General features: G+C 42.6%; 1 protein-coding gene across 1 annotated transcript in view; it reads right to left on the bottom strand.

The window, feature by feature from the left end:
• The window catches only part of rsrc1 (arginine/serine-rich coiled-coil 1), a 527,841-nt gene that overhangs the window by 484,751 nt on the left and 21,688 nt on the right, over window positions 1–21,402 (bottom strand). Inside the window, exons 3-4 of the mRNA XM_038815544.1 lie at window positions 2,946–3,150; window positions 730–858 (exon numbers count right to left, since the gene is read on the bottom strand). Of these exons, the coding sequence (XP_038671472.1) occupies window positions 730–858; window positions 2,946–3,127 (311 nt within the window). The 5' untranslated portion in view covers window positions 3,128–3,150. The remainder of the gene's footprint in view (window positions 1–729; window positions 859–2,945; window positions 3,151–21,402) is intronic.

Here is a 21,402-nt window from a genome sequence, read left to right as displayed (position 1 = left end):
ATCAAACTTGCTAAACTCAAACTTAAAAGCTTCTCTACCTTAAACATAGGTTTTGCCCTCCCAGGCACAGAAACATTATATTAAACCCACTTGAAACTAAACCTTATTTCTAATGTTTACCAATACAATTACTACCTTGATTTTCCTAACACCTGCCCTCTGGAGTCAGTAGAAAGACAACTCGAGTCTTCACCTTGCTGTCACCCACATACAATCTCACTGCACTCACTCTGGAAATCTGTGTCTTTTTACACAAAGGGTTCCACTTTGCTGTCACATGACCTTCCTGCACAAATTTACCATCAGTCAAATCGTGAACTCGGATGTGGTGATTGTGTAACAATGAGTACTATTTCCTTTTCATTTAAAAAGACAACTTGTCTGTTTGCGTATACAGTCACAACACCGAAGCACTCCCTGAATTGATCAACAAATTCTCTTTTAAAACACCTATTGCCATCAACCAAGAGGGGGAAAGATGGGGAGCCATTCTACTACTTCTCACCTGGCCATGACGAGATTTAGAGGAAACAATGTCCCTAACCATTCAACGACCACTGTGGGGTGCCTGCACAGCAGGGCATCTTAAAAAAATGCAGGTAACTGTTTAATCACAGCATTCTGAATAGCTGGCACATACAGAAAGCAAAATAACAAACTTTAAAACTGCAAAAAGGTCAACTCAATGTTGCACTTATTTGCAATATAGCAATTATAAATTACTCATACCTTCTGTTCTTGCTTCTTGATCTAGATCGTCGTGATTTGTAAGATTTCCCTCGATCTCGTGATCTGCTATGACTGCTTCGTTTCTTTCGGACCTCATATGATGAGTTGCTGCTAGATCGATGTCTGCGCCTGAAATATTGATAAAATACTAATGTATATTAAAATCTGTAATAATGCAGACTCTTTAAAATCATGCCTTAATTTAGACTTTAAAATGGAAATCAAGTTAGAAAGTATTGCAATAGGAGTACCTGTATCACAGTTAGTCACATGTAAATTCCCCTGACAATGAATTGGGGTCTGTTGTGTCAGATGTGGCTGGGATACCATCTAAGCTGTTGCACTACAACAGAATATTCTCAAGAAAGTATTGCAGATACTAGGCAACAATTCACGGGAAAACAAGTTTTGTTCTTTACCTGGTACATAACCAACAGATAGAAACGATGCACATAAACAATGCGCTTAACACACTACGTCCAACTTCAACCACAGCACTGCTAGATCAGACTGTCAGCAAATCGAATATATTTGAATTTTAATCTTGATGCCACGATTATGATTATAGTAATACGTAGTTTATTGGTCATTTGCAGAACCTATCAAATCGACACAATATTTCCAAGACCAGATATTTTTGCCAGCCACGATGTACGGCATCAACATTGTATGTACACACTATGATTTTCATTATTTTTCATAGTGATATTTATATCCAAATCTCAACTTCCTTTTCAACTACTTCAATATCATTGATAATTTCAATTGCAGTGCTGCAGCATATGATTTTTTTTCACATACTCTATATTAATTCACAGTATTTCTACTTACTATTATCTGCTCTACCCCATTGCACTTATTACACTTTTTTCAAGATCCCAATTATTTCCAATAGATCCCCATTCACATTTTTAACCTGATAGTGTCGTTTTATTGTCAATTTCCAACTATTATCATTTTTGAACACCAAGTGTTCATGTGCATCTACACTTTATCATCATTTTCTTCTCATTCCAGTCAGATTCAAGTGTTTGTAGCCACCGTTAAATGAGCAATGTTATCACAATCTCCTCAAAATTGCACTGGCAGTCACTCCAAAAACTGACGACTTCATTTTATAGAGTTTTATTGCAAAATGGCTCATCTTGAATGTTTCTCTGAGGAAAACACCACCATATTGGAACAAAACCTCTATTATTGACATTTAAGTCATATTGTGGTTGACAAATGAAATGTGACACTAAAATCTATCTACTGTGTTACTCTTCAATTAAATCCGCTCTCTTTTTGAATTAAAATAGAACGTACATGTTTGAAAACGAGAAAATGGAAGTGCAGTAGTATTCATCGTCGGTTATAATTCTCAAATTCCCCTTCAGCATCTACAGTTTACTAAATTATTTTGATGAGCACAAAAGTAAATAAAATGAAACATGCCAGAAGTTAATTTTGATCATCCTGGTGCCAACTTTGTTGCTCAAGTTGTTTTCTGCAGCTTTTAAACTACAAGGGTACGTTACTATCTGCCAGTGACTTCATAACTTTTCCTACATCAGCAATTGCATTCAAAGGACCAATAATATGCAGACTTAGTCAATTTCACTTCAAATGGCTATTTTGAACATGAACTTCAGGGAATCTGATGTTAACTCAATTCCAGCAGAAATTGTGATTTGTACCAGGTCTATTCGGCTGTGTAAAACTAAAATATATATGTCGTAGTGAACTGGCAGTGAACTTTATGAGATAACGAAACAAAATACACCGGAACACCACACTGATCCTACATGCTTTATCAAGGGACGTGCAAGTTACTTTCCCAAGTTCACGCACAACAAAAATCTGGAAGTTTCATTTTCTAGGATGAGAATTTTTAAAAGATTCAACCAAAGGAGCAAAACTATCTCTGGGAGGGATGAAATGTAAAACAGTAGAAGTTATTTCAATCCTCAATTCTTTATAACAGCGAATCTGTTCCAGAAAAAGTAAAGTAATAAGCTTAGGTTTCTAACCCATATGCCAATAGTTAATTCAAAAGTGTAAATCAAAAATCTTAATGAAAAACAAGAAAATATGCTGTCAATAAATCCCTTATTCCATTATAATCTTATAGAGTAACATTTCAGATACTTGTCAATCTTCTAAGCTAGTGTTTCCCTGTTACATTAGTTGATTTTACAGGTAGCATGCTGGAACAGATGTTTTACAAAACCCACCTTCTATCCTTGGATCGCGAAGGGGAGTGGTGAGTACGAGAGTGTGATCTTGTCCTCCTATTAGATTTTTTCCTGCTGAAAGTTCTGCTATCTGAAGAACTGCTGGAAGTTGACTTCCTCCGATGTTTCTTTTTACGACGACTTCTGGTATCATCGTCGCTGTCTGTGGAGTGACGCCCCATTTTCAAAGTTTTCTCAGAATTGCCTAAGAAATAAAGATAAATAATCATGAAATGAATGAATGAAATGAAATGAAAATCGCTTATTGTCACAAGTAGGCTTCAAATGAAGTCACTGTGAAAAGCCCCTAGTCGCCACATTCCGGCGCCTGTTCGGGGAGGCTGGTACGGGAATTGAACCGTGCTGCTGGCCTGCCTTGGTCTGCTTTCAAAGCCAGCGGTTTGCGTGAGAAAGAATATTTCTTTAAGAATTCATCATGAGGAGTGGCAATAAGTTAATTTGTCAGTTCTAATGGGCCACTGCCAATGGATCAGATCTAAGTTCTGCAGTCCAATCACATCCAGCCATCAATGGTGGTGGACAATTAAATAACAAACCAGAGGAAGAGGCTCCATAAATAATAAGAAAAATTGCCCAGATGTGTCCTGTCCAAATCAGGTCAATTATTGTTCCATGAGTTGGCTTACTCTCAATCATCAGCAAAGTGATGGAAGGTGTTGTTGACAGTGCTATCAAGCACCACATACTCAGCAATCAACTGTTTGAGCTCTGCCAGGGTCACTCAGCTCCTGATCTCATTAGAAAGCTGGCCCAAACCTGGACAAATAACTGAATTCCAGAGATGTGGTGAAAACTTGATATTACGGTAGCATTTGCGAATGCGGCATTATAGAATTTTAACAAAATTTAAGCACGGGGAAAACTCTCCGCTGGCTGGAGGCATAGCCAGGACAAGAAATATGTTTGTGTTTGTTGGAGACCAATCATCTCAATCCCGGCAGGAGCTCCTCAGGGTAGTGTCCTCGGCCCAAACATCTTCGGCTGCTCAGTAGTGCCTTCCCTCCAACATAAAGTCAGATGTTCTGCTGTTCGCTGATGATTCAGATACCGAAGCAATACTTGCCTGCATACAGCAAGACCTGGACAACATGCAGTCTTGGGCTGATAAGTGGCAAATAAGATTTATGCCACAGGAGTGCCAGGCAATGACCATTTCCTACAGGACGGGTTAACATTCCCAACAGTAGGTGGCGGGCGAGTTGATGGGCTGGGGCCCCCGATTAGAGTGGAGGAGGTATTGGGGGGCCTAAAGGCCATGCAGTCGGGGAAAGCCCCGGGGCCGGATGGATACCCAGTAGAGTTTTATAAGAAGTTCTCTGAGTTAGTGGGTCCGGTCTTGGCGAGGGTGTTTAATGAGGCAAGGGACAGAGGGACCCTGCCGCCGCCGATGACGCAAGCCACCATATCACTGATATTGAAGCGGGGTAAGGACCCAGAAACGTGCGGGTCATACAGGCCAATCTCCCTGATCAATGTAGATGCCAAGCTCCTGGCGATTAGAATTGAGGACTGCGCACCGGAGGTGATTGGGGATGATCAAACAGGGTTTGTGAAAGGCAGGCAGCTGTCGGCCAACTTGAGAAGATTACTCAATGTGATAATGATGCCCCCGACGGGCAAGGAGGTGGAGGTAGTGGTGGCGATGGATGCCGAGAAGGCCTTCGACCGGGTGGAGTGGGGCTATCTATGGGAGGTGCTCGGACGGTTCGGGTTCGGGGAGGGAGTGGTGAATTGGATCAAGCTATTATATCAGGCCCCAAAGGCCAGCGCCAGGACAAACAGAGAAGTATCAGAGTATTTTAGACTATACCGCGGACCAGACAGGGCTGTCCGCTCTCCCCGCTGCTGTTTGCGCTGGCCATAGAGCCGCTGGCGATTGCGCTGAGAGCCGCAAAGGGATGGAAGGGGATGGTTAGGGATGGGGTGGAACATAGGGTCTCTCTCTATGCAGACGACCTGCTCCTGTACGTGTCGGACCCATTGGCCGGGATGGAAAGTATTCTGGAAACATTGAGGAAGTTCGGCCAGTTCTCAGGGTACAAATTAAATATGGCCAAGAGTGAAATGTTTGTGGTGCAGGCAAGGGGCCAGGAGAACAGATTGAGAGGGCTACCATTTAGGCTGGTTGATGAAACTTTCCGGTACTTAGGGATCCAGGTGGCACGAGACTGGGGCAGGCTGTACAAGTTAAATTTGGCCAGGGTGGTGGAACAAATTAAGGGAGAGTTTCGGAGATGGGATGCACTCCCGCTGTGGCTGGCAGGCAGGGAGGGAGGGTGCAGACTGTAAAGATGACAATCCTCCCTCGATTCCTGTTTTTTTCAGTGCCTCCCGATCTTTATCCCACAGTTCTTCTTCAAAAGGGTTAAGAAGTTGATCATGAGCTTTGTCTGGGTGGGAAAATCCCCGCTGGTGAAGAAGGCGATGCTTGAGAGGAACCGCAACGAGGGAGGGCTGGCATTGCCGAGTCTGATTAACTATTACTGGGCGGCTGGGCAGCACGGTGGCGCAGTGGGTTAGCCCTGCTGCCTCACGGCGCCGGGGTCCCAGGTTCGATCCCGGCTCTGGGTCACTGTCCGTGTGGTGTTTGCACATTCTCCCCGTGTTTGCGTGGGTTTCGCCCCCACAACCCAAAGATGTGCAGGGTAGGTGGATTGGCCACTCTAAATTGTCCCTTAATCGGAAAAAATGAATTGGGTACTCTAAATCTAAAAAAAAAACTATTACTGGGCGGCTAACATCGCTATAAGGAAGTGGATGGTGGGTACGGGGTCTATCTGGGAGCGGATGGAGGTGGCTTCGTGCAGGGGCACCAGCTTGGCAGCCCTGGTCACGGCTCCTCTACCGCTGCCGCCGGCCAGGTACTCCACCAGCCCGGTAGTGGTGGCGACCCTGCGGATATGGGGCCAGTGGAGGAGGCAGGTAGGGGAGGTGGGGGCGTCTGTCTGGGCGGCAATCTGCGACAACCATCGGTTTGCCCCCTGGAGTATGGATGGGGGGTTTCGAGCATGACGGCGGGCGGGGGTGGGGAGGGTGGGCGATATGTTCCTGGAAGGGAGCTTTGCGGGTTTGAGGAGCTTGGAGGAGAAATTTGGTCTGGTAAGGGGAAACGATTTCAGGTACCTACAGTTGCGGGTCTTTGTCCGTAGACAGGTCTCATCCTTCCCACACTTCCCGCTAATGGGGATCCAAGACAGAATAGTCTCTAGGGGGGAAGGAGGGAAGGGTAGAGTCTCTGATATTTATAAGGTGCTCAAATGGAAAGAGGAGCTAGTCGGGGAAATGGAGGACGGGCTGTGGGCAGAAGCCCTGAGTAGGGTAGATTCGACCGCAACATGTGCCAGGCTCGGCCTGATTCAATTTAAGGTTGTGTACCGGGCCCACATGACGGTGGCTCGGATGAGCAAATTCTTTGGGGTAGAGGACAAATGCGCTAGGTGCACAGGAGGTCCAGCGAACCACGTACACATGTTTTGGACATGTCCGATGCTTAGGGGGTACTGGGAGGGATTTGCAGGGATCATGTCCCGGGTGGTAAAAACAAGGGTGGCGATGGTCCAGTGGTGGCAATTTTTGGGGTTTTGGTGGACCCGGAAGTCCAGGGTGAGAAAGAGGCCGATGTTTTGGCCTTTGCTTCCCTGATAGCCCGGCGACGAATATTATTGGCATGGAGGGACTCAAAGCCCCCGAAGACTGAGTTGTGGCTTTCGGACATGTCGAGTTTTCTGGGTATGGAAAAAATTATGTTCGCCTTGAGGGGATCTGTACAGGGGTTCACCCGGAGGTGGCAACCATTTATTGACTTCTTTGCGGGAGAGGGAGCGTCAGCAGGGGGGTGGGGGGAGGTGGGGGGAGGTGGGGGGAGGGGGGGTAGAGTAGAGTAGGAGGGATAAATTGGCGGGTAGTGCCGATGGGAGAGGAGCGGGCTTGTGCAGTATGGTATGATTGAAGTATTGAATGTACGTGGATGTTTGCACATTTTTGCCTTTTTTGCTTTCTTTTTGTTGATGTCTGTAACTGTTTACGATGCCGAAAAACTACCTCAATAAAACTGTTTGTTTAAAAAAAACAACATAGCCATTGATGAATCCTCCAACCATCAATATTCTGGGGGTTACCATTCAGCAGAAACTCAACTGGACAAGCCATAAGCAGGAAGGCAGAGCAGGGTAGCTAAGAGGAGCCAGTCTGGCGGGTCACGGCCCCCTGTTCAGAAAAAAATATTCAGAGCACATGAGGTGTTGCAGCTGGAGTATTTGGGAGTTCATGCATGCTCGAGTAATCCAAGGCAAGTATATCTGTAGTAAGTGTCTGCAGCTGGAGGAACTTCAGCTCAGAGTTGTGAGATGGGAGTCCAGCTTTGAACAGTGATGTATCATGGAGGGTGCATGTTACCTGGACACTTCGGACCCCTTGCACTAACCTATTCTGATTCAATCCATGGTCAGGGACAGGACGATGTGATTTTGAGTGAGGCAGTTATCACAGAATCGCAATCACAGAATACTACAGTGTAGAAGTGGCCCTTTGGCCCATCGAGTCTGCACCAATGCATCCTGCCTCTACCACCCTCCCAGGCAGTGCATTCCAAACCGTCACCACTTTTTCCTCAAATCCCCCCTAAACTACCCACCCCTCACTTTGAACTTGTCCCCCCTCATAACTGAGCCTTCAACTAAGGGGAGCAGCTGCTCCCTATCCACCCTGTCCATGCCCCTCATAATCTTGAATACCTCAATGAGGTCACCCCTCAGTTTTCTCTGCTCCAGAGAAAACAACCCAAGCCCATCCAACCTCTCTTTATAACTTAAATGTTCCATGCCAGGCAACATTCTGGTGAATCTTCTTGCACCTCACCCCCTCCAGTGCAATTACATCCTTCCTAAAATGTGGCAACCAGAATTGCACACAGTATTCCAGCTATGGCCTCAACAAAGTTCTATACAGTTCCATCATGACCTCCCTGGTTTTGTAGTATATGCCCCGATTCATAAAAGCGAGTGTCCCAAATGCCTTCTTCACCATCCTATTAACCTGCCTTTCTGCCTCTAGAGACCTATGGATAAACACACCACGGTCCTTTTGTTCTTCGGAACTGCCTAGTGTCAGACCTTTCATAGAAGTTACAATGCAGAAGGAGACCATTCGGCCCATCGACTCTGCACCTGCCCTTGGAAAGAGCACCCCACTTAAACCCACACCTCTACCCCATACCTGTAACCCAGCAACGCCACCCAACCCCTTTGGGCACAAAGGACAATCTAGCATGGCCAATCCACCTAACCTGCATGTCTTTGGGCAGCGACAGTGACCGAAGCCAGGAATTGAACCTGGGACCCGAGAGCTGTGAAGCGACAGTGCTACCCACTGTGCTACCGTGCCACCCACAACTCTAGTATACTTCCTTGTTAAATTCCACCTTCCAAAGTGTATCACCTCACACTTTTCAGGGTTAAATTCCATCTGCCACTTATCCGCCTATTTGACCATCCCATTCTATATCTTCCTCTAACCCAAGACACTCAACCTCACTGTTAACCACCCTGCCAATCTTTGTGTCATCCTCAAAGTTACTGATCCACATTGTCATTTGTATAAAAGACATAGATAACTAACAATAGGGGGCCCAATATGGATCCCTGTGATAAGCCATTGGTCACACTGGCTTCCAGACACTAAAGCAGCTGTCTATATAATCACCCTCTGTCCCCTACCGCTAAGCCAATTATGAATCCACTTTATCAAATCATCTTGTATCCCATGTTCATTTGCCTTATAGAACAGTACAGCACAGAACAGGCCCTTCGGCCCTCGGTGTTGTGCCAAGCATTGTCCGAAACCAATATAAAGCTATCCCACTCCCTTTCATTCTGGTGTGCTCCATGTGCCTATCCAATAACCGCTTGAACGTTCCTAAGATGTCCAACTCCACTATCACAGCAGGCAGTCCATTCCACACTCTAACCACTCTCTGAGTAAAGAACCTACCTCGGACATCCCTCCTATATCTCCCACCCTGAATCTTATAGTTATGCTCCATTGTAACAGCTACATCCACCCGAGGAAATAGTCTCTGATTGTCCACTCTATCTATCCCCTTCATCATCTTATAAACCTCTATTAAGTCACCTCTCATCCACCTCCGCTCCAAAGAGAAAAGCCCTAGCTCCCTCAACCTTTCCTCATAAGACCTATCCTGCAAACCAGGCAGCATCATGATAAATCTCCTTTGCACCCTTTCCAATGCTTCCACATCCTTCCTATAGTGAGGTGACCAGAACTGCACACAATACTCCAAATGTGGTCTCACCAGGGTCATGTACAGTTGCAGCATAACCCCGCGGCTCTTAAACTCAAGCTCCCTGTTAATAAACGCTAACACACTATAAGCCTTCTTCACGGCTCTATCCACTTGAGTGGCTACCTTCAGAGATCTGTGGACATGAACCCCAAGACCTCTCTGTTCCTCCACATTCCTCAGAACCCTGCCCTTGACCCTGTAATCCGCATTCAAATTTTTTTCTACCAAAATGAATCACCTCGCACTTATCAGGGTTAAACTCCATCTGCCATTTTTCGGCCCAGCTCTGCATCCTATCAATGTCTCTTTGCAGCCTACAACAGCCCTCCACCTCATCCACTACTCCACCAATCTTGGTGTCATCAGCAAATTTACTGACCCACCCTTCAGCCCCCTCCTCCGTCATTGATAAAAATCACAAATAGGAGAGGACCCAGCACTGATCTCTGTGGTACACCACTGGTAACTGGTCTCCAGTCTGAAAATTTTCCATTCACCACCACCCTCTGTCTTCTATGTGATAGCCAGTTACTTATCCAATTGGCCAAATTTCCCTCTATCCCACACCTCCTTACTTTCTTCATAAACTGACCATGGGGAACCTTATCAAACGCCTTACTAAAATGCATGTATACGACATCAACTGCTGTACCTTCATCTACACACTTAGTTACCTCCTCAAAGAATTCAATCAAATTTGTGAGGCAAGACTTACCCTTCACGAATCTGTGTTGACTATCCCGGATTAAGCTGCATCTTTCCAAATGGTCATAAATCCTATCCTTCAGGACCTTTTCCATTAATTTACCGACCATCGAAGTAAGACTAACCGGCCTATAATTACCAAGATCATTCCTATTCCCTTTCTTGAACAGAGGAACAACATTCGCCACTCTCCAGTCCTCTGGCACTATCCCCGTGGACAGCGAGGACCAAAAGATCAAAGCCAAAGGCTCTGCAATCTCATCCCTTGCCTTCCAAAGAATCCTTGAATATATCCCATCTGGCCCAAGGGACTTGTCGACCCTCAGGTTTTTCAAAATTGCTAATACATCCTTCCTCAGAACATCAACCTCCTCCAGCATACCCGCCTGTATCACACTCTCACCTCAAAAACATGGCCCCTCACTTTGGTGAACACTGAAGAAAAGTATTCATTCAAAGCCTCTCCTATTTCTTCTGACTCCACGCACAAGTTCCTAGTACTGTCCTTGACCGGCCCTACCCTCACTCTGGTCATTCTTTTATTTCTCACATAAGAGTAAAAAGCCTTGGGGTTTTCCTTGATACGACCCGCCAAGGACTTCTCATGCCCCCTCCTAGCTCTCCTAAGCCCTTTTTTTAGCTCATTCCTTGATAAGTTTTAACCGTCAAGCGACCCAAATGAATGTTGTTTTCTCATCCTTACATACGCTTCCTTTTTCCTCTTGACAAGACATTCAACCTCTTTTGTGAACCATGGTTCCCTCACACGGCCATTTTCTCCCTGCCTGACAGGGACATACCTATCAAGGACAAGCAGTATTTGTTCCTTGACCAAGCTCCACTTTTCATTTGTGCCTTTCCCTGACAGTTTCTGTTCCCATCTTATTCTCCCTAATTCTTGCCTTATGGCATCATAATTACCCCGCCCCAATTATAAACCTTGCCCTGCCGTATGGTCCTATCCCTCTCCATTGCAATAGTTAAAGACACCGAACTGAGGTCACTAAGGTCATCCAGGAATAAAACTCCACCTTAAACAACTTTCAAATCACGTCCCTCTCCCACCAACTTCACAAGTGGAGGATGGATTTAAAAAGTGGCTCTCTCTCCCTCCACCCTCTCTTTGTCTCTCTCTCTCTCGCTCCACCCTCTCTTTGTCTTTGTCTTTGTCTCTGTCTCTCTCTCTCTCTCTCTCTCTCTCTCTCTCTCTCTCTCCAGTATACAAATTTAGGAACTTTTAATTCAAAAATTCTACAGTACATTACTGACCGTGAACCATTTCTTTGGTTACTGTGGCAATTCCAGTTTGTTGCATGCACAGCAAGATCCCAGGAGGCTCTCTCTCTCTCTGTTTCCCTCATTCTCCCTCTTTTCCTACAGCTCTCCCCATTTCTCCCTACAACAGCCCAGCACCCCCAGCCTCCCAGTTACACAATCTCTCAGCAACATCCACACACACAAATATCACCGTTATAAACCAGACTAGAACAGATTGGGAGACTTCCCTCGAGTTTCTCTCTGTCTCTCTATCCCTCATTCTGTCTCTCTGTCCCTACCTCATTCACATCTCCAAACCCATCCCTCCATCACTCATGCTCTCTTTGTCCGTCAGATATTAAAATCAAACCTTGCTCCTTCCTTTTTTTTAGTATAAATTTAGAGTAGCCAGTTCATTTTTTCCAATTAAGGGGCAATTTAGCGTGGCCAATCCACCTATCCTGCATATCTTTGGGTTGTGGGGGTGAGACACATGCAAACATGGGGAGAATGTGCAAACTCCACACGGACAGTGACCCAAAAGTCACAGATATAGGTTGAGAGGAAGTAGATTTAAAACTGAGATGAGGAGGCACTACATCTTGCAGTGGTGAATTTGTGGAACTTGCTGCCCCATAGTATGGTGGAGTCCGAATGATTAAATGGTTTCAAGAGAGAGATACATAGATTTCTGATTTTTAAAACGGGTTAAAGGGATATGGGGAACAGGTAGGGAAGTGGCTTTGAGACCAGGAAGAGATCAGCCATGATCTGATTGAATGACGGAGCAGGCTCAACAGGCTGAATTGCCTACTTCTCTTCCTGATTCTTTTCTTCCTATGTTCCTATCTGCAAAACCTATCAAATCTGATTTGTACCTTAACGTTAGCAATTTTACTAAAATGTGAATGACGTCCCATACTATTTTTCTTCACTTGCACAGCCGCCATTCAACTATCTGTAGTATTATGGTTCCTACCTTGATGTACTGCAGAGATTTAAAAACATTTATTTCAATTTTCTAACTGCCGAAGTCTGTCATTTCATATTTTACTGTCCTATGGTAAACGAAACTAAGAAAATAGCCTGCATAAAAATGAAAGTAATCTGGAAACCCTAATTCAGAACAAACTGAAGCTATTGCAACAATATCCATAACAGTGAGTAAAGCAAAACAGAGACTGAGATGCATTCAAAGTTAAATATTAATCAAAAATAGTGCAGCAATCCTGCCAGTTTATAAATCATTGGTCTGACTGCACTCAGTAAAGTTCTGGTGAGCACTGTACCAAGTTATCTTGCAGCTGTTGAATGGATACAAAAGAAAGTAACGAGGATGACTGTGGGAATGGAAGGATTGCATTGAGAAATTTGTTATGTAAATTGGGCACATTCTCAATGGAAAAGAGAAGATTAAGAGGTGACATGCTTGTTGCTTTAAGGATTCAAAAAAGGACTAGATACTGTAACCTATGACAATCTATTTTGTCTTTCCCAGGACAGCAACAAGAGCAAACTATTGAAGCAGGGTGAATTCTTTTTTTTAAAATAAATTATTTTTTCTTCCAATTAAGGGGCAATTTAGCATGGCCAATCCACCTACGCTGCACATCTTTTGGGTTGTGGGGGTGAGACTCATGCAGACACGGGGAGAATGTGCAAACTCCACACAATGAGCCAGGGCTGGGATCGAACCCAGATTCTCAGCGATGTGAGGCAGCAGTGCTCACCACTGAGCTACCATGCTGCTCAAAGCAGGGTGAATTCAAACTAAGAAAATATCCTTTCAGTGAATGAGTGCTCAATCTATGGAATCGGTTCCCATGCGAGACAGAGAAAGCTGATGGTATTGATTCTTTCAAGTATCAGTTAGGTAGACTTTTTGCAGAAAATTGTGTGTGTAATTTTTGAGTAATTTCAGACATTATGCGGTAAGGACAGTATTGCTGAAGGGAACAAGTGACTATAGACCTATAGTTCCTAAACCTTTTCACCACTGATTTTCCCTCCCTTTATATCTGGTTCCACTGTCAACAAACTGGTAAGAGATTGATTGTCATGATTAGCCAACAGCTCCATTATCATTGAATCATGATAACTGTATGGACCTTGACCTATTTTCATCAAGCAATATTTATGTTTCTGAATCATTTTTTCCAATATGCATGATTATTTTTCCCAACTGTAACTTGCGAAACATGCAACCAATTGTGCACACACTATTGTATTAGCTTACCACATTTTATAATTATTTTTATGAAAATCCAGAATCGAAAAGAAGTTATGCATTTGTCCATTTAAATTTAACTAAGACAATATCACTACTATCAATTAAATTTAGCCAGTTACAGCTAGAAGAAAATGTGTATAGCCACCTACATTCCTTATTAATGCCAAGATTCAAATTTTGAATTTTGGCAAGGGATTATTGCACAGCATTCAAGATACTATGTTTATTTAAAATCTAAGCATATCTCTTCAAATTAAAATATTTGATAACGTTGGATGGCATTTTTATACCAGTTACTGTATTAAAATATCCAGTTGAGGAACTTGAAACTTGCTTTCAGAATTTTTCTAATAACCTGATCATCAATAAAAATATATATATTACTTATGTGTAGCACCTCTTCAAGGCATTTAAGAACTTCAAAAACTCCATCCTCCTCCAAAGAACATTAAGAAATAGAATCAATTTTTTTTTTAAAATTTAGAGTACCCAATTATTTTTTTCCAATTAAGGGGCAATTTAGTGTGGCCAATCACCTACCCTGCACATCTTTAGGTTGTGGGGGCGAAACCCACGCAAACACAGGGAGAATGAGCAAACTCCACACGGACAGTGACCCAGAGCCGGGATCGAACCTGGGACCTTGGCACCGTGAGGCAGCAGGGCTAACCCACTGCGCCACCGTGCTGCCCAAATGATAATCAATATGACCTTGGCTGATTTTCTGCCTTAACTCCACTTTCCCACCTGCTTTCCATATCTCTCAACTTCCTGAGAGATCACAAATCTATCCCAGCCTTGAATGTATGCAATCTCTTCTCTCTGCCTCATGTTCACTCCTCTGCACTCAGCAGAGTGCCTTGGGATGTTTTCTACGTTAAAGGCTCCAAATAAATCTTCATTTCGATTCCTAAATGTCACAACATAGCAAACACCTGCAATGCTTAATTTTCCGATTCCTGCAGGAACCTCAAGAATGCTGTTGCTTGGCCACCATTTTCAACTCTGAGGCACCTTGCAATGTTTTACAGAAATGTAGATTATTCCATTGGTAATAGAGTATGTTGGTTTATCAACGTGCTCTATGAAGGGCAAATAATGAATTTTTCCTCCCAAACATCCTGTTCTGCTTCACCTTCCAAACACAAGACCACTACCATCTAGAAGGACAAGAGCAGCAGATACTTGGGAACTCCTCCACTTGAAGGTTCCCCTCCAAGTCACTCATTACCCTGACTTGGAAATATATCGCCGTTCCTTCACTGTCGCTGGGACAACATCCTGGAATTCCCTCCCTAACAGCACTTTGGGTGTAACTATACCGCCGGGACTGCAGCGGCTCTAGAAGGCAACTCACCACCACCTTCTGAAGGGCAACTCGGGATGGATAATAAATGAATAATTTTTTTAAAATACATAATTTTTGATATCAATGCCATTCATTAAGAATTAATCAGAGGAGATGCATGTTAAAAAAGTATTCTGGCATATTGAAAATGAAAACTGTAATCATTTAATTAAAATCATTACTGTGAAATGAAAAATGAATTGTAGTACATTTAAATTTTTACGTTGTGGAGATGCTGGCATTGGACTGGGGTGAGCATAGTAAGAAGTCTAATGCACCAGTCTTTGCAGGTCCAAACGGAGCAACTGGAGAGAGGGATAATCACAGGTTAAAGAGGTGTGAATTGTCTCAAGTCAGGACAGTTGGTAGGATTTTGCAAGCCCAGGCCAGATGGTGGGGGGTGAATGTAACGCATCATGAATCCAAGGTCCCGGTTGAGGTCTCACTCGTGTGCGGAACTTGGCTACAAGTTTCTGCTCACTGAGTCTGCATTGTCGCGCGTCCTGAAAGCCGCCTTGGAGAACGCGCAACCAAAGATCAGAGGCTGAATGCTCTTGACTGCTTCCCCGACTGGAAGGGGTCATTCCTGCATGGCGATTGCCGCACGATGTCCGTTCATCCGTTGTCGCAGCATCTGCATGGTCTCGTCAATGCAAAGACTCACATTCAAAGTATCGTCTTGCATCTTTGACTTTGTCTATATATATGTTTCTGGAACCGACCTCTTCATTTACCCGAGGAAGGAGCAGTGCTCCGAAAGCTAGTGATTCGAAACAACACACCTGTTGGACTTTAACCTGGTGTTGTTAGACTTCTTACTTAAATTTTTACATTCATGGAACAATACGTAGCAATTATAAAGAATAGTTATTGCTTTAGTTACAAAACTTATGAATCACCAAAGATGTAGAGAGGATGTTTCCTCTTACAGGAGAATCTAGAACTAGGGGGTCACTGTTTAAAAATAAGCAGTTGTTGTTCATTTATGACAGTGGTGAGGAGAAATATTTTCTCTTAAGAGACTTTAAGACTTCAGCACATAATCTGGTCTGACATTTCAGTGTCAGACCATACTGTTGCACTGGAAGTGCTGTCTCTCAGATGAGGGAGTATACAAGGCTCTAAGCAAGGGGGCTTCACACAATATCCTGTCCTATATTTGTCCCCCAACCAACAACACCAAAACAGATCAATTTGTTATTTGTCTAATTGATACTGTGGGACCTTTGTTAGGAAAACAAAGATAGTTTTATGGGATTTATATTTGTTTTGGTAAACATTGGAAATAGGTATAGTTTTAAGTGGGTTCAATATAATGTTTCTGCGTCTGAAAGGGTAAAACATAGTTAGATTCATGCTGGACAAAGTATACGTAGGGTTGGTTCAGTTCCAACTGTGTTCCTATTGTGCTTAGAGAGCGCTACGATGTGAAGAATAAATAAACTCGAAGTGTGCTTTGCAATTGGAGGCCTTGGAAGGTATAAAAGCTTTTAAATTTTAGTTTTAATTGGATATATTACAGTTGAAGAAAGACACTAGGGAGTGAATATCACTCAACTCTGCCTGACTGGACAGTATCGGAGCTGCAAAGAGACCGGCGTCTCAAGGAACCAATTACTGTCCAGATAAGGAGGGAATAGGGACAGAAATAATGTCTTATGGTTGAAGTTAAGAGAACACAGACAAAGGTATTGTTCAGAAGAATCCAAGGAAGAGTAAAACAAGTGTGTTAAAGAGACAATTGCAGAGACCAGATTTCAAATGGGAAAGCAAACTTCAAAGGTAACTCAAAAGTTTGATGAAATTTTAATAGAGTCTGGGAATCAAGAATTCAGCAGAATTGAACAGTTCGTACAGCAGTCAAGACAAAGAAATCCTAAAAGGGTTAATGTAAAACCTGAATACTAGATTTGTGATAAAAGTGGAGTGGAAGCTTTGTTTAAAAGAGCTATTTGGAAAACCTGGACTAGATTTTGGAATGTAAACTACTAATGGAAAACATTATTGAGAAAGGAGATTTTAAAGCGTGTTTTGAGAGTAGAATTTGGAAACTCTCATGTGACAATCATCTGGGGAAATTCGGAAGATAAATCCACAGGTATTAACTTGGGTTCAGAGCAGTGTTTATTTAACTGCAGCCAATCTGTGTGCTTAAAGAGATTTTGTGTTATTGAGAACAGAGTACTTTAAGGTGTGCTTTGTAATTTGTGTTAACCTTAAAATCTGTATGTAGTTGTGAGTATAGTCAAGGAGTTTTGTATCATAATTCAATTTTTTCATGTTTAATAAATGTTTTTTTCCGGGCAGGTGGGACCAGGAGAGAACCACGCCGTCGGGAACTCGGCCAGTTACACTTGGAGAATCGCCGCAGGGGCCTCGGTCAATGGCCCCCTCCCGTACCACATAGACCGTGTGCTCACAATTCGCAGCGATTCTCTGTGGACCGGAGAATCGCGGGAGTGGCATCGTGCCGGATTTCGGTATCGAGGGTCGGACACATTTTATTTAAAAAAATAAAAGTTACGTTGTTTTGAGCCATGGTTCCACTCTGGAATCTCCTGGTCCAATTATAACATTAACTGGGATCCTAGCACTTTGCTGGGCACACAGTGGCTGCCATTTGTGTGTACACGGAGAGCTCTGGAAGGTCTGAAGGATGTAATACAAATGTTTTTTTTACTTTTGTTTTTGTTGCTTTATGTTTACCCTACTGCACATTCTGGGTCAACGCGAATTAGTTTTCATGCCAATATCAATCCAAGAATCACAGTATAATACCAAAATATCACCACACCCAATTTGAAGCAATACCTAGCTTTTGTAGAGCCAAGAGACCACCTGGAGATTATATTCATGCTGAACCGTTACGAGAAAACTGTCCTATAATACTATGTGGAATGTAACATAAAGGCATGCCACATCCATGCCAAGCACTGGAGAGATTTTTAATAAGGAACAGACAAAATAGTGATACTTAAATGCAATAAAAGCTACTTTAAAATCTCAAGTATATTTATCTATATTACCAAGTTGGCAAAAACTCAAAGATGGGTGTAGACACATCACAAAAGATGCATGCATTTCCCCAAATGTTCGTACACAGGACTTGAAAGGACTGTTTAGAAACCCAACTGAAACTACATGCCCAAAATATTAACTGTCCCTATTCCAAAACACAGTACAAGTGCAACATCCATCCATCATCAGAGAGCCATAAAAATACAGCAGAATGGAAATCAGAAAGGATGCATTAATTTTGAATGCTACTCCTACACCTTTCCAGCTCTCCTTGTTTACTGCATATATTATGGTATTCTGTTAAGCATACTATAATCTTTCACTCAAAACGTCTGCACAACTTGAGAATTTAATTTTTATGGACGGAAGATTGCTCACATATTTCAATATCATGGAATGCATTCCAACTAAACAAAACATTGCCTACATACAAAATGTTGTTTTAAAGCAAGTTTACAATAATGTATTCAAAACAACTAAAAAAAATCAATTTATTATGAACAATTTATTATGTCTTGGTTGTCACAAGTCAACAAATCCTGATTATAAATATGCCATAAATGAATTCCCAGAAAAATAGCAATGTTTTAGCAGTTTGGAATCAAACTTCAAGTACACTGCATTTATAATAAAAAAAAGAAAATGGACACATTCCAATTAACAATTTCCAGGTTCAGAATGGAAAGAGGGAAGTTGGAGAAATGTGACAGAGGCGGCAGCAGGAGTTCAAAAGAAAGCCGTGCAATTTAATATTTCTAAATGCATTCTATTCATATGTTGCAAACTCAATAATCAAAGGAATCTGGAAATTTGGTACCAGAGCAGCATAAATATCTAGACAAAAAAGCAACTAAGCAAAGGTGAGCAAAACAGGCAGTGTCAAAAACAAACGAGCAAAGAGGGCATTCAGCAGAGCACGGTGTTAACTCAACATTAATATTACACAGCTCTTGCTCGAGGATTTCCGCTCCCTGATTGATGCTCCATAACCACAAAGCTGAAAAAAGATGTATTTTGGCAAGAGCTTCCATCACACCGAGGAGACTACAAGCCAATGTACATCCAATAACCTGCTCTAAAATTCTGTTTACATTTTGACAACTGTGACAAATTGTACCACAGTATCGGAGACAGTCCACAACATTCTAAAGCAATCACAATATTTTAAACAAAACTATCGACAATATTTGGGGAAAAAAAGTCAATTCAGCCAATCTCTTAAAAGGGAGGCAGTGGTCTCCCATTAGTGAAAGTGACGTTGGACTAGTAATCCAGACTAATGCTGTTTCAAATTCCACCTGGGCAACTCGTAGAATTTAAATTCAACGAATAAATCTGGAATTAAAAGCTAGTCTCAATCATGATGACCATTGCGGATTATCATAAAACCCCATTTGACAGCAAGGGTGCATCAAAGAGCTCAAGTAAGGCAGAAATCAATGGGAATCAGCAGAAAACTCTCTACTGATTGGAATCACAATCTAGCACAAAGGAAGATGATTGTGGTTGTTAGAGGTCAAACATTTCAGTCCCAGGTGTGAGGAAAGTAAAAGTAATTTTAAGGGATTTATATTTGTATTGGTAAACATTAAAAATAAGGTATAGTTTTAAGTGGGTAATAATTTAATGTTTCTGTGGCTGCAACGATAAAACCTCGCATTAGATCCAATCTGGAAAAGGTGTTTGTCTGTGTGGATGTTGGTTAAGTTCCAACTGTATCTCTATTGTGCTTAGAGAGGACTACAAACGTGAAGAATTTTTAAAAAGGCAACACCATGTGGATGTGGCTTAGCAACTGGGGCCTTATAAGATGGAGAAGCTCTTAAGTTTTAGCTCAATTTGTGGGCAGTTGGAGACAGGACACTGCGGAGTGAACAGCTTTCAACTCCTGCTAAGAGAATTGGACAGGACAAGGAGTTGCAAAGAGAACCAGGGAATTGGAATAGGGTAAGACACAGGCAGTCAAGTGAACAGAGACCAATGTAGTGTTCAGAATTATTCAAGGAAGAGTAAACAAAGTATTCTGAATTAAAGGGGCAATTGCAGTAACTAGACTGCAATTGGGACAACAGACTTCAGAGGTAGATGAAGCATAAATTTTGATGTAATTTAATACAGTCTGGGAATCAAGAGTTCAAGCAATTGTGAACAGCTTGCACAGCAGTCAAGACAAGAAATTGAAACGAGGTTGGTGTAAAATCCTGGACTAAATTCGCTGTTAAAAGAAGAGTAGAAGCTTTTGTTTAAAAGTGCCATTTGTAAAACCTGGGGTGGATTTCAGAATGCAAACCGCCAAGGGAAATTATGAAAGAAAATTTTGAAGCATGTTTATGCCCGTGGAGTTTGGAAAGTCTCATATGACAATCATCTGGGGAAATTATAAGGATAAATCCGCAGACATTAACTTGAATACAGAGCGGTGTGCATTTGACCACAGTCCACTTGTGTGCTTAAAAGAAACTGTGTGTTAATGAGACCATTGTAGTTTAAGATGTATTTTGTAATCCGTGTCAATCCTAAAACGTGTGTAATTATTAAGCTAAAAGGGGAGTAAAAGGGATATTGTACTCTAATATGTTTTTTCCGTGTTTAATAAATAGTTTTAACAAGAAAAAAAACTGCAGGTCCAGTGACTCTATTCCTCCACATTTTATTTAAAAAATGTAAATGTTGCAGTCTTTTGTGACAGGGTTCCAGTCTTGGATTTTGTGGTGGTCAGTTGTAACATCAACTGGGATCATAACACAAGACCTTGGCCTTCCCTCCGTCATAAGGTTTGAAGTGGGAATGTTTTCTGACATCTGCAATGTTCAGTATCATTTATGACTCCTCAGATAATGAAACAGTCCCTTAACATATGCAGCAGCACCTGGAAAATACTCAGGCTTAGGTTGATAAGTGCCAAATAATATTCAAGGCACAGAAGTGCCAGGCAATTCCCATTTCCAACAAGACAGAATCGAACATCCAAGCCTTGATATTCAATGACATTACCATTGTGGAATCTTTGTCCTGGAGGTCATTACTGACCAGGAACTGACTGGACCAGCCATATAAATACTGTGGCTACAGGAGCAGGTTCAAAGCTGAGAATTCAAGTGGCAAGTAACTCACCTCTTGACTCCCCAAAATCTATTCCCTATCTACAAGCTACGCGTCAGGGGTGCAATGGAATATTCTCCATTTGCCTGGCTAAGTACAACTCCAACAACCCTCAAAAACCCAACACTATATTGCAAAGTCATTTGGCTGGCAGCACCCAACACTTTCAACATTCACTTCCTCCAATACCAGTGCACAATTGCAGAGGTGTACACCCATGTACATGAGGGCCAGCAGAAACTCAGAAGTATCCATCAACAGCACCTTCAAAACCCGTTGACTCTACCAGCTAGAAGAACAAGATCTGTAGGTGCATGGGAACATTATCACCTACAAGCCACACATTATCCTGACTTTGAACTACAGCATTTTTCTTTCACTGTTTCTGGGTCAAAATCCTGGAACGCCCTCCCAAACAGCATATGGGTGTACATGCAGCGGTTCAAGAAGGCAGCACACCACAATCTTCGCAAGT

This window comes from Scyliorhinus canicula, chromosome 13, assembly GCF_902713615.1.
Source record: "Scyliorhinus canicula chromosome 13, sScyCan1.1, whole genome shotgun sequence".
In the NCBI taxonomy this organism is placed as follows: Eukaryota; Metazoa; Chordata; class Chondrichthyes; order Carcharhiniformes; family Scyliorhinidae; genus Scyliorhinus; species Scyliorhinus canicula.
This window is presented reverse-complemented; position numbering and strand designations above follow the sequence as displayed.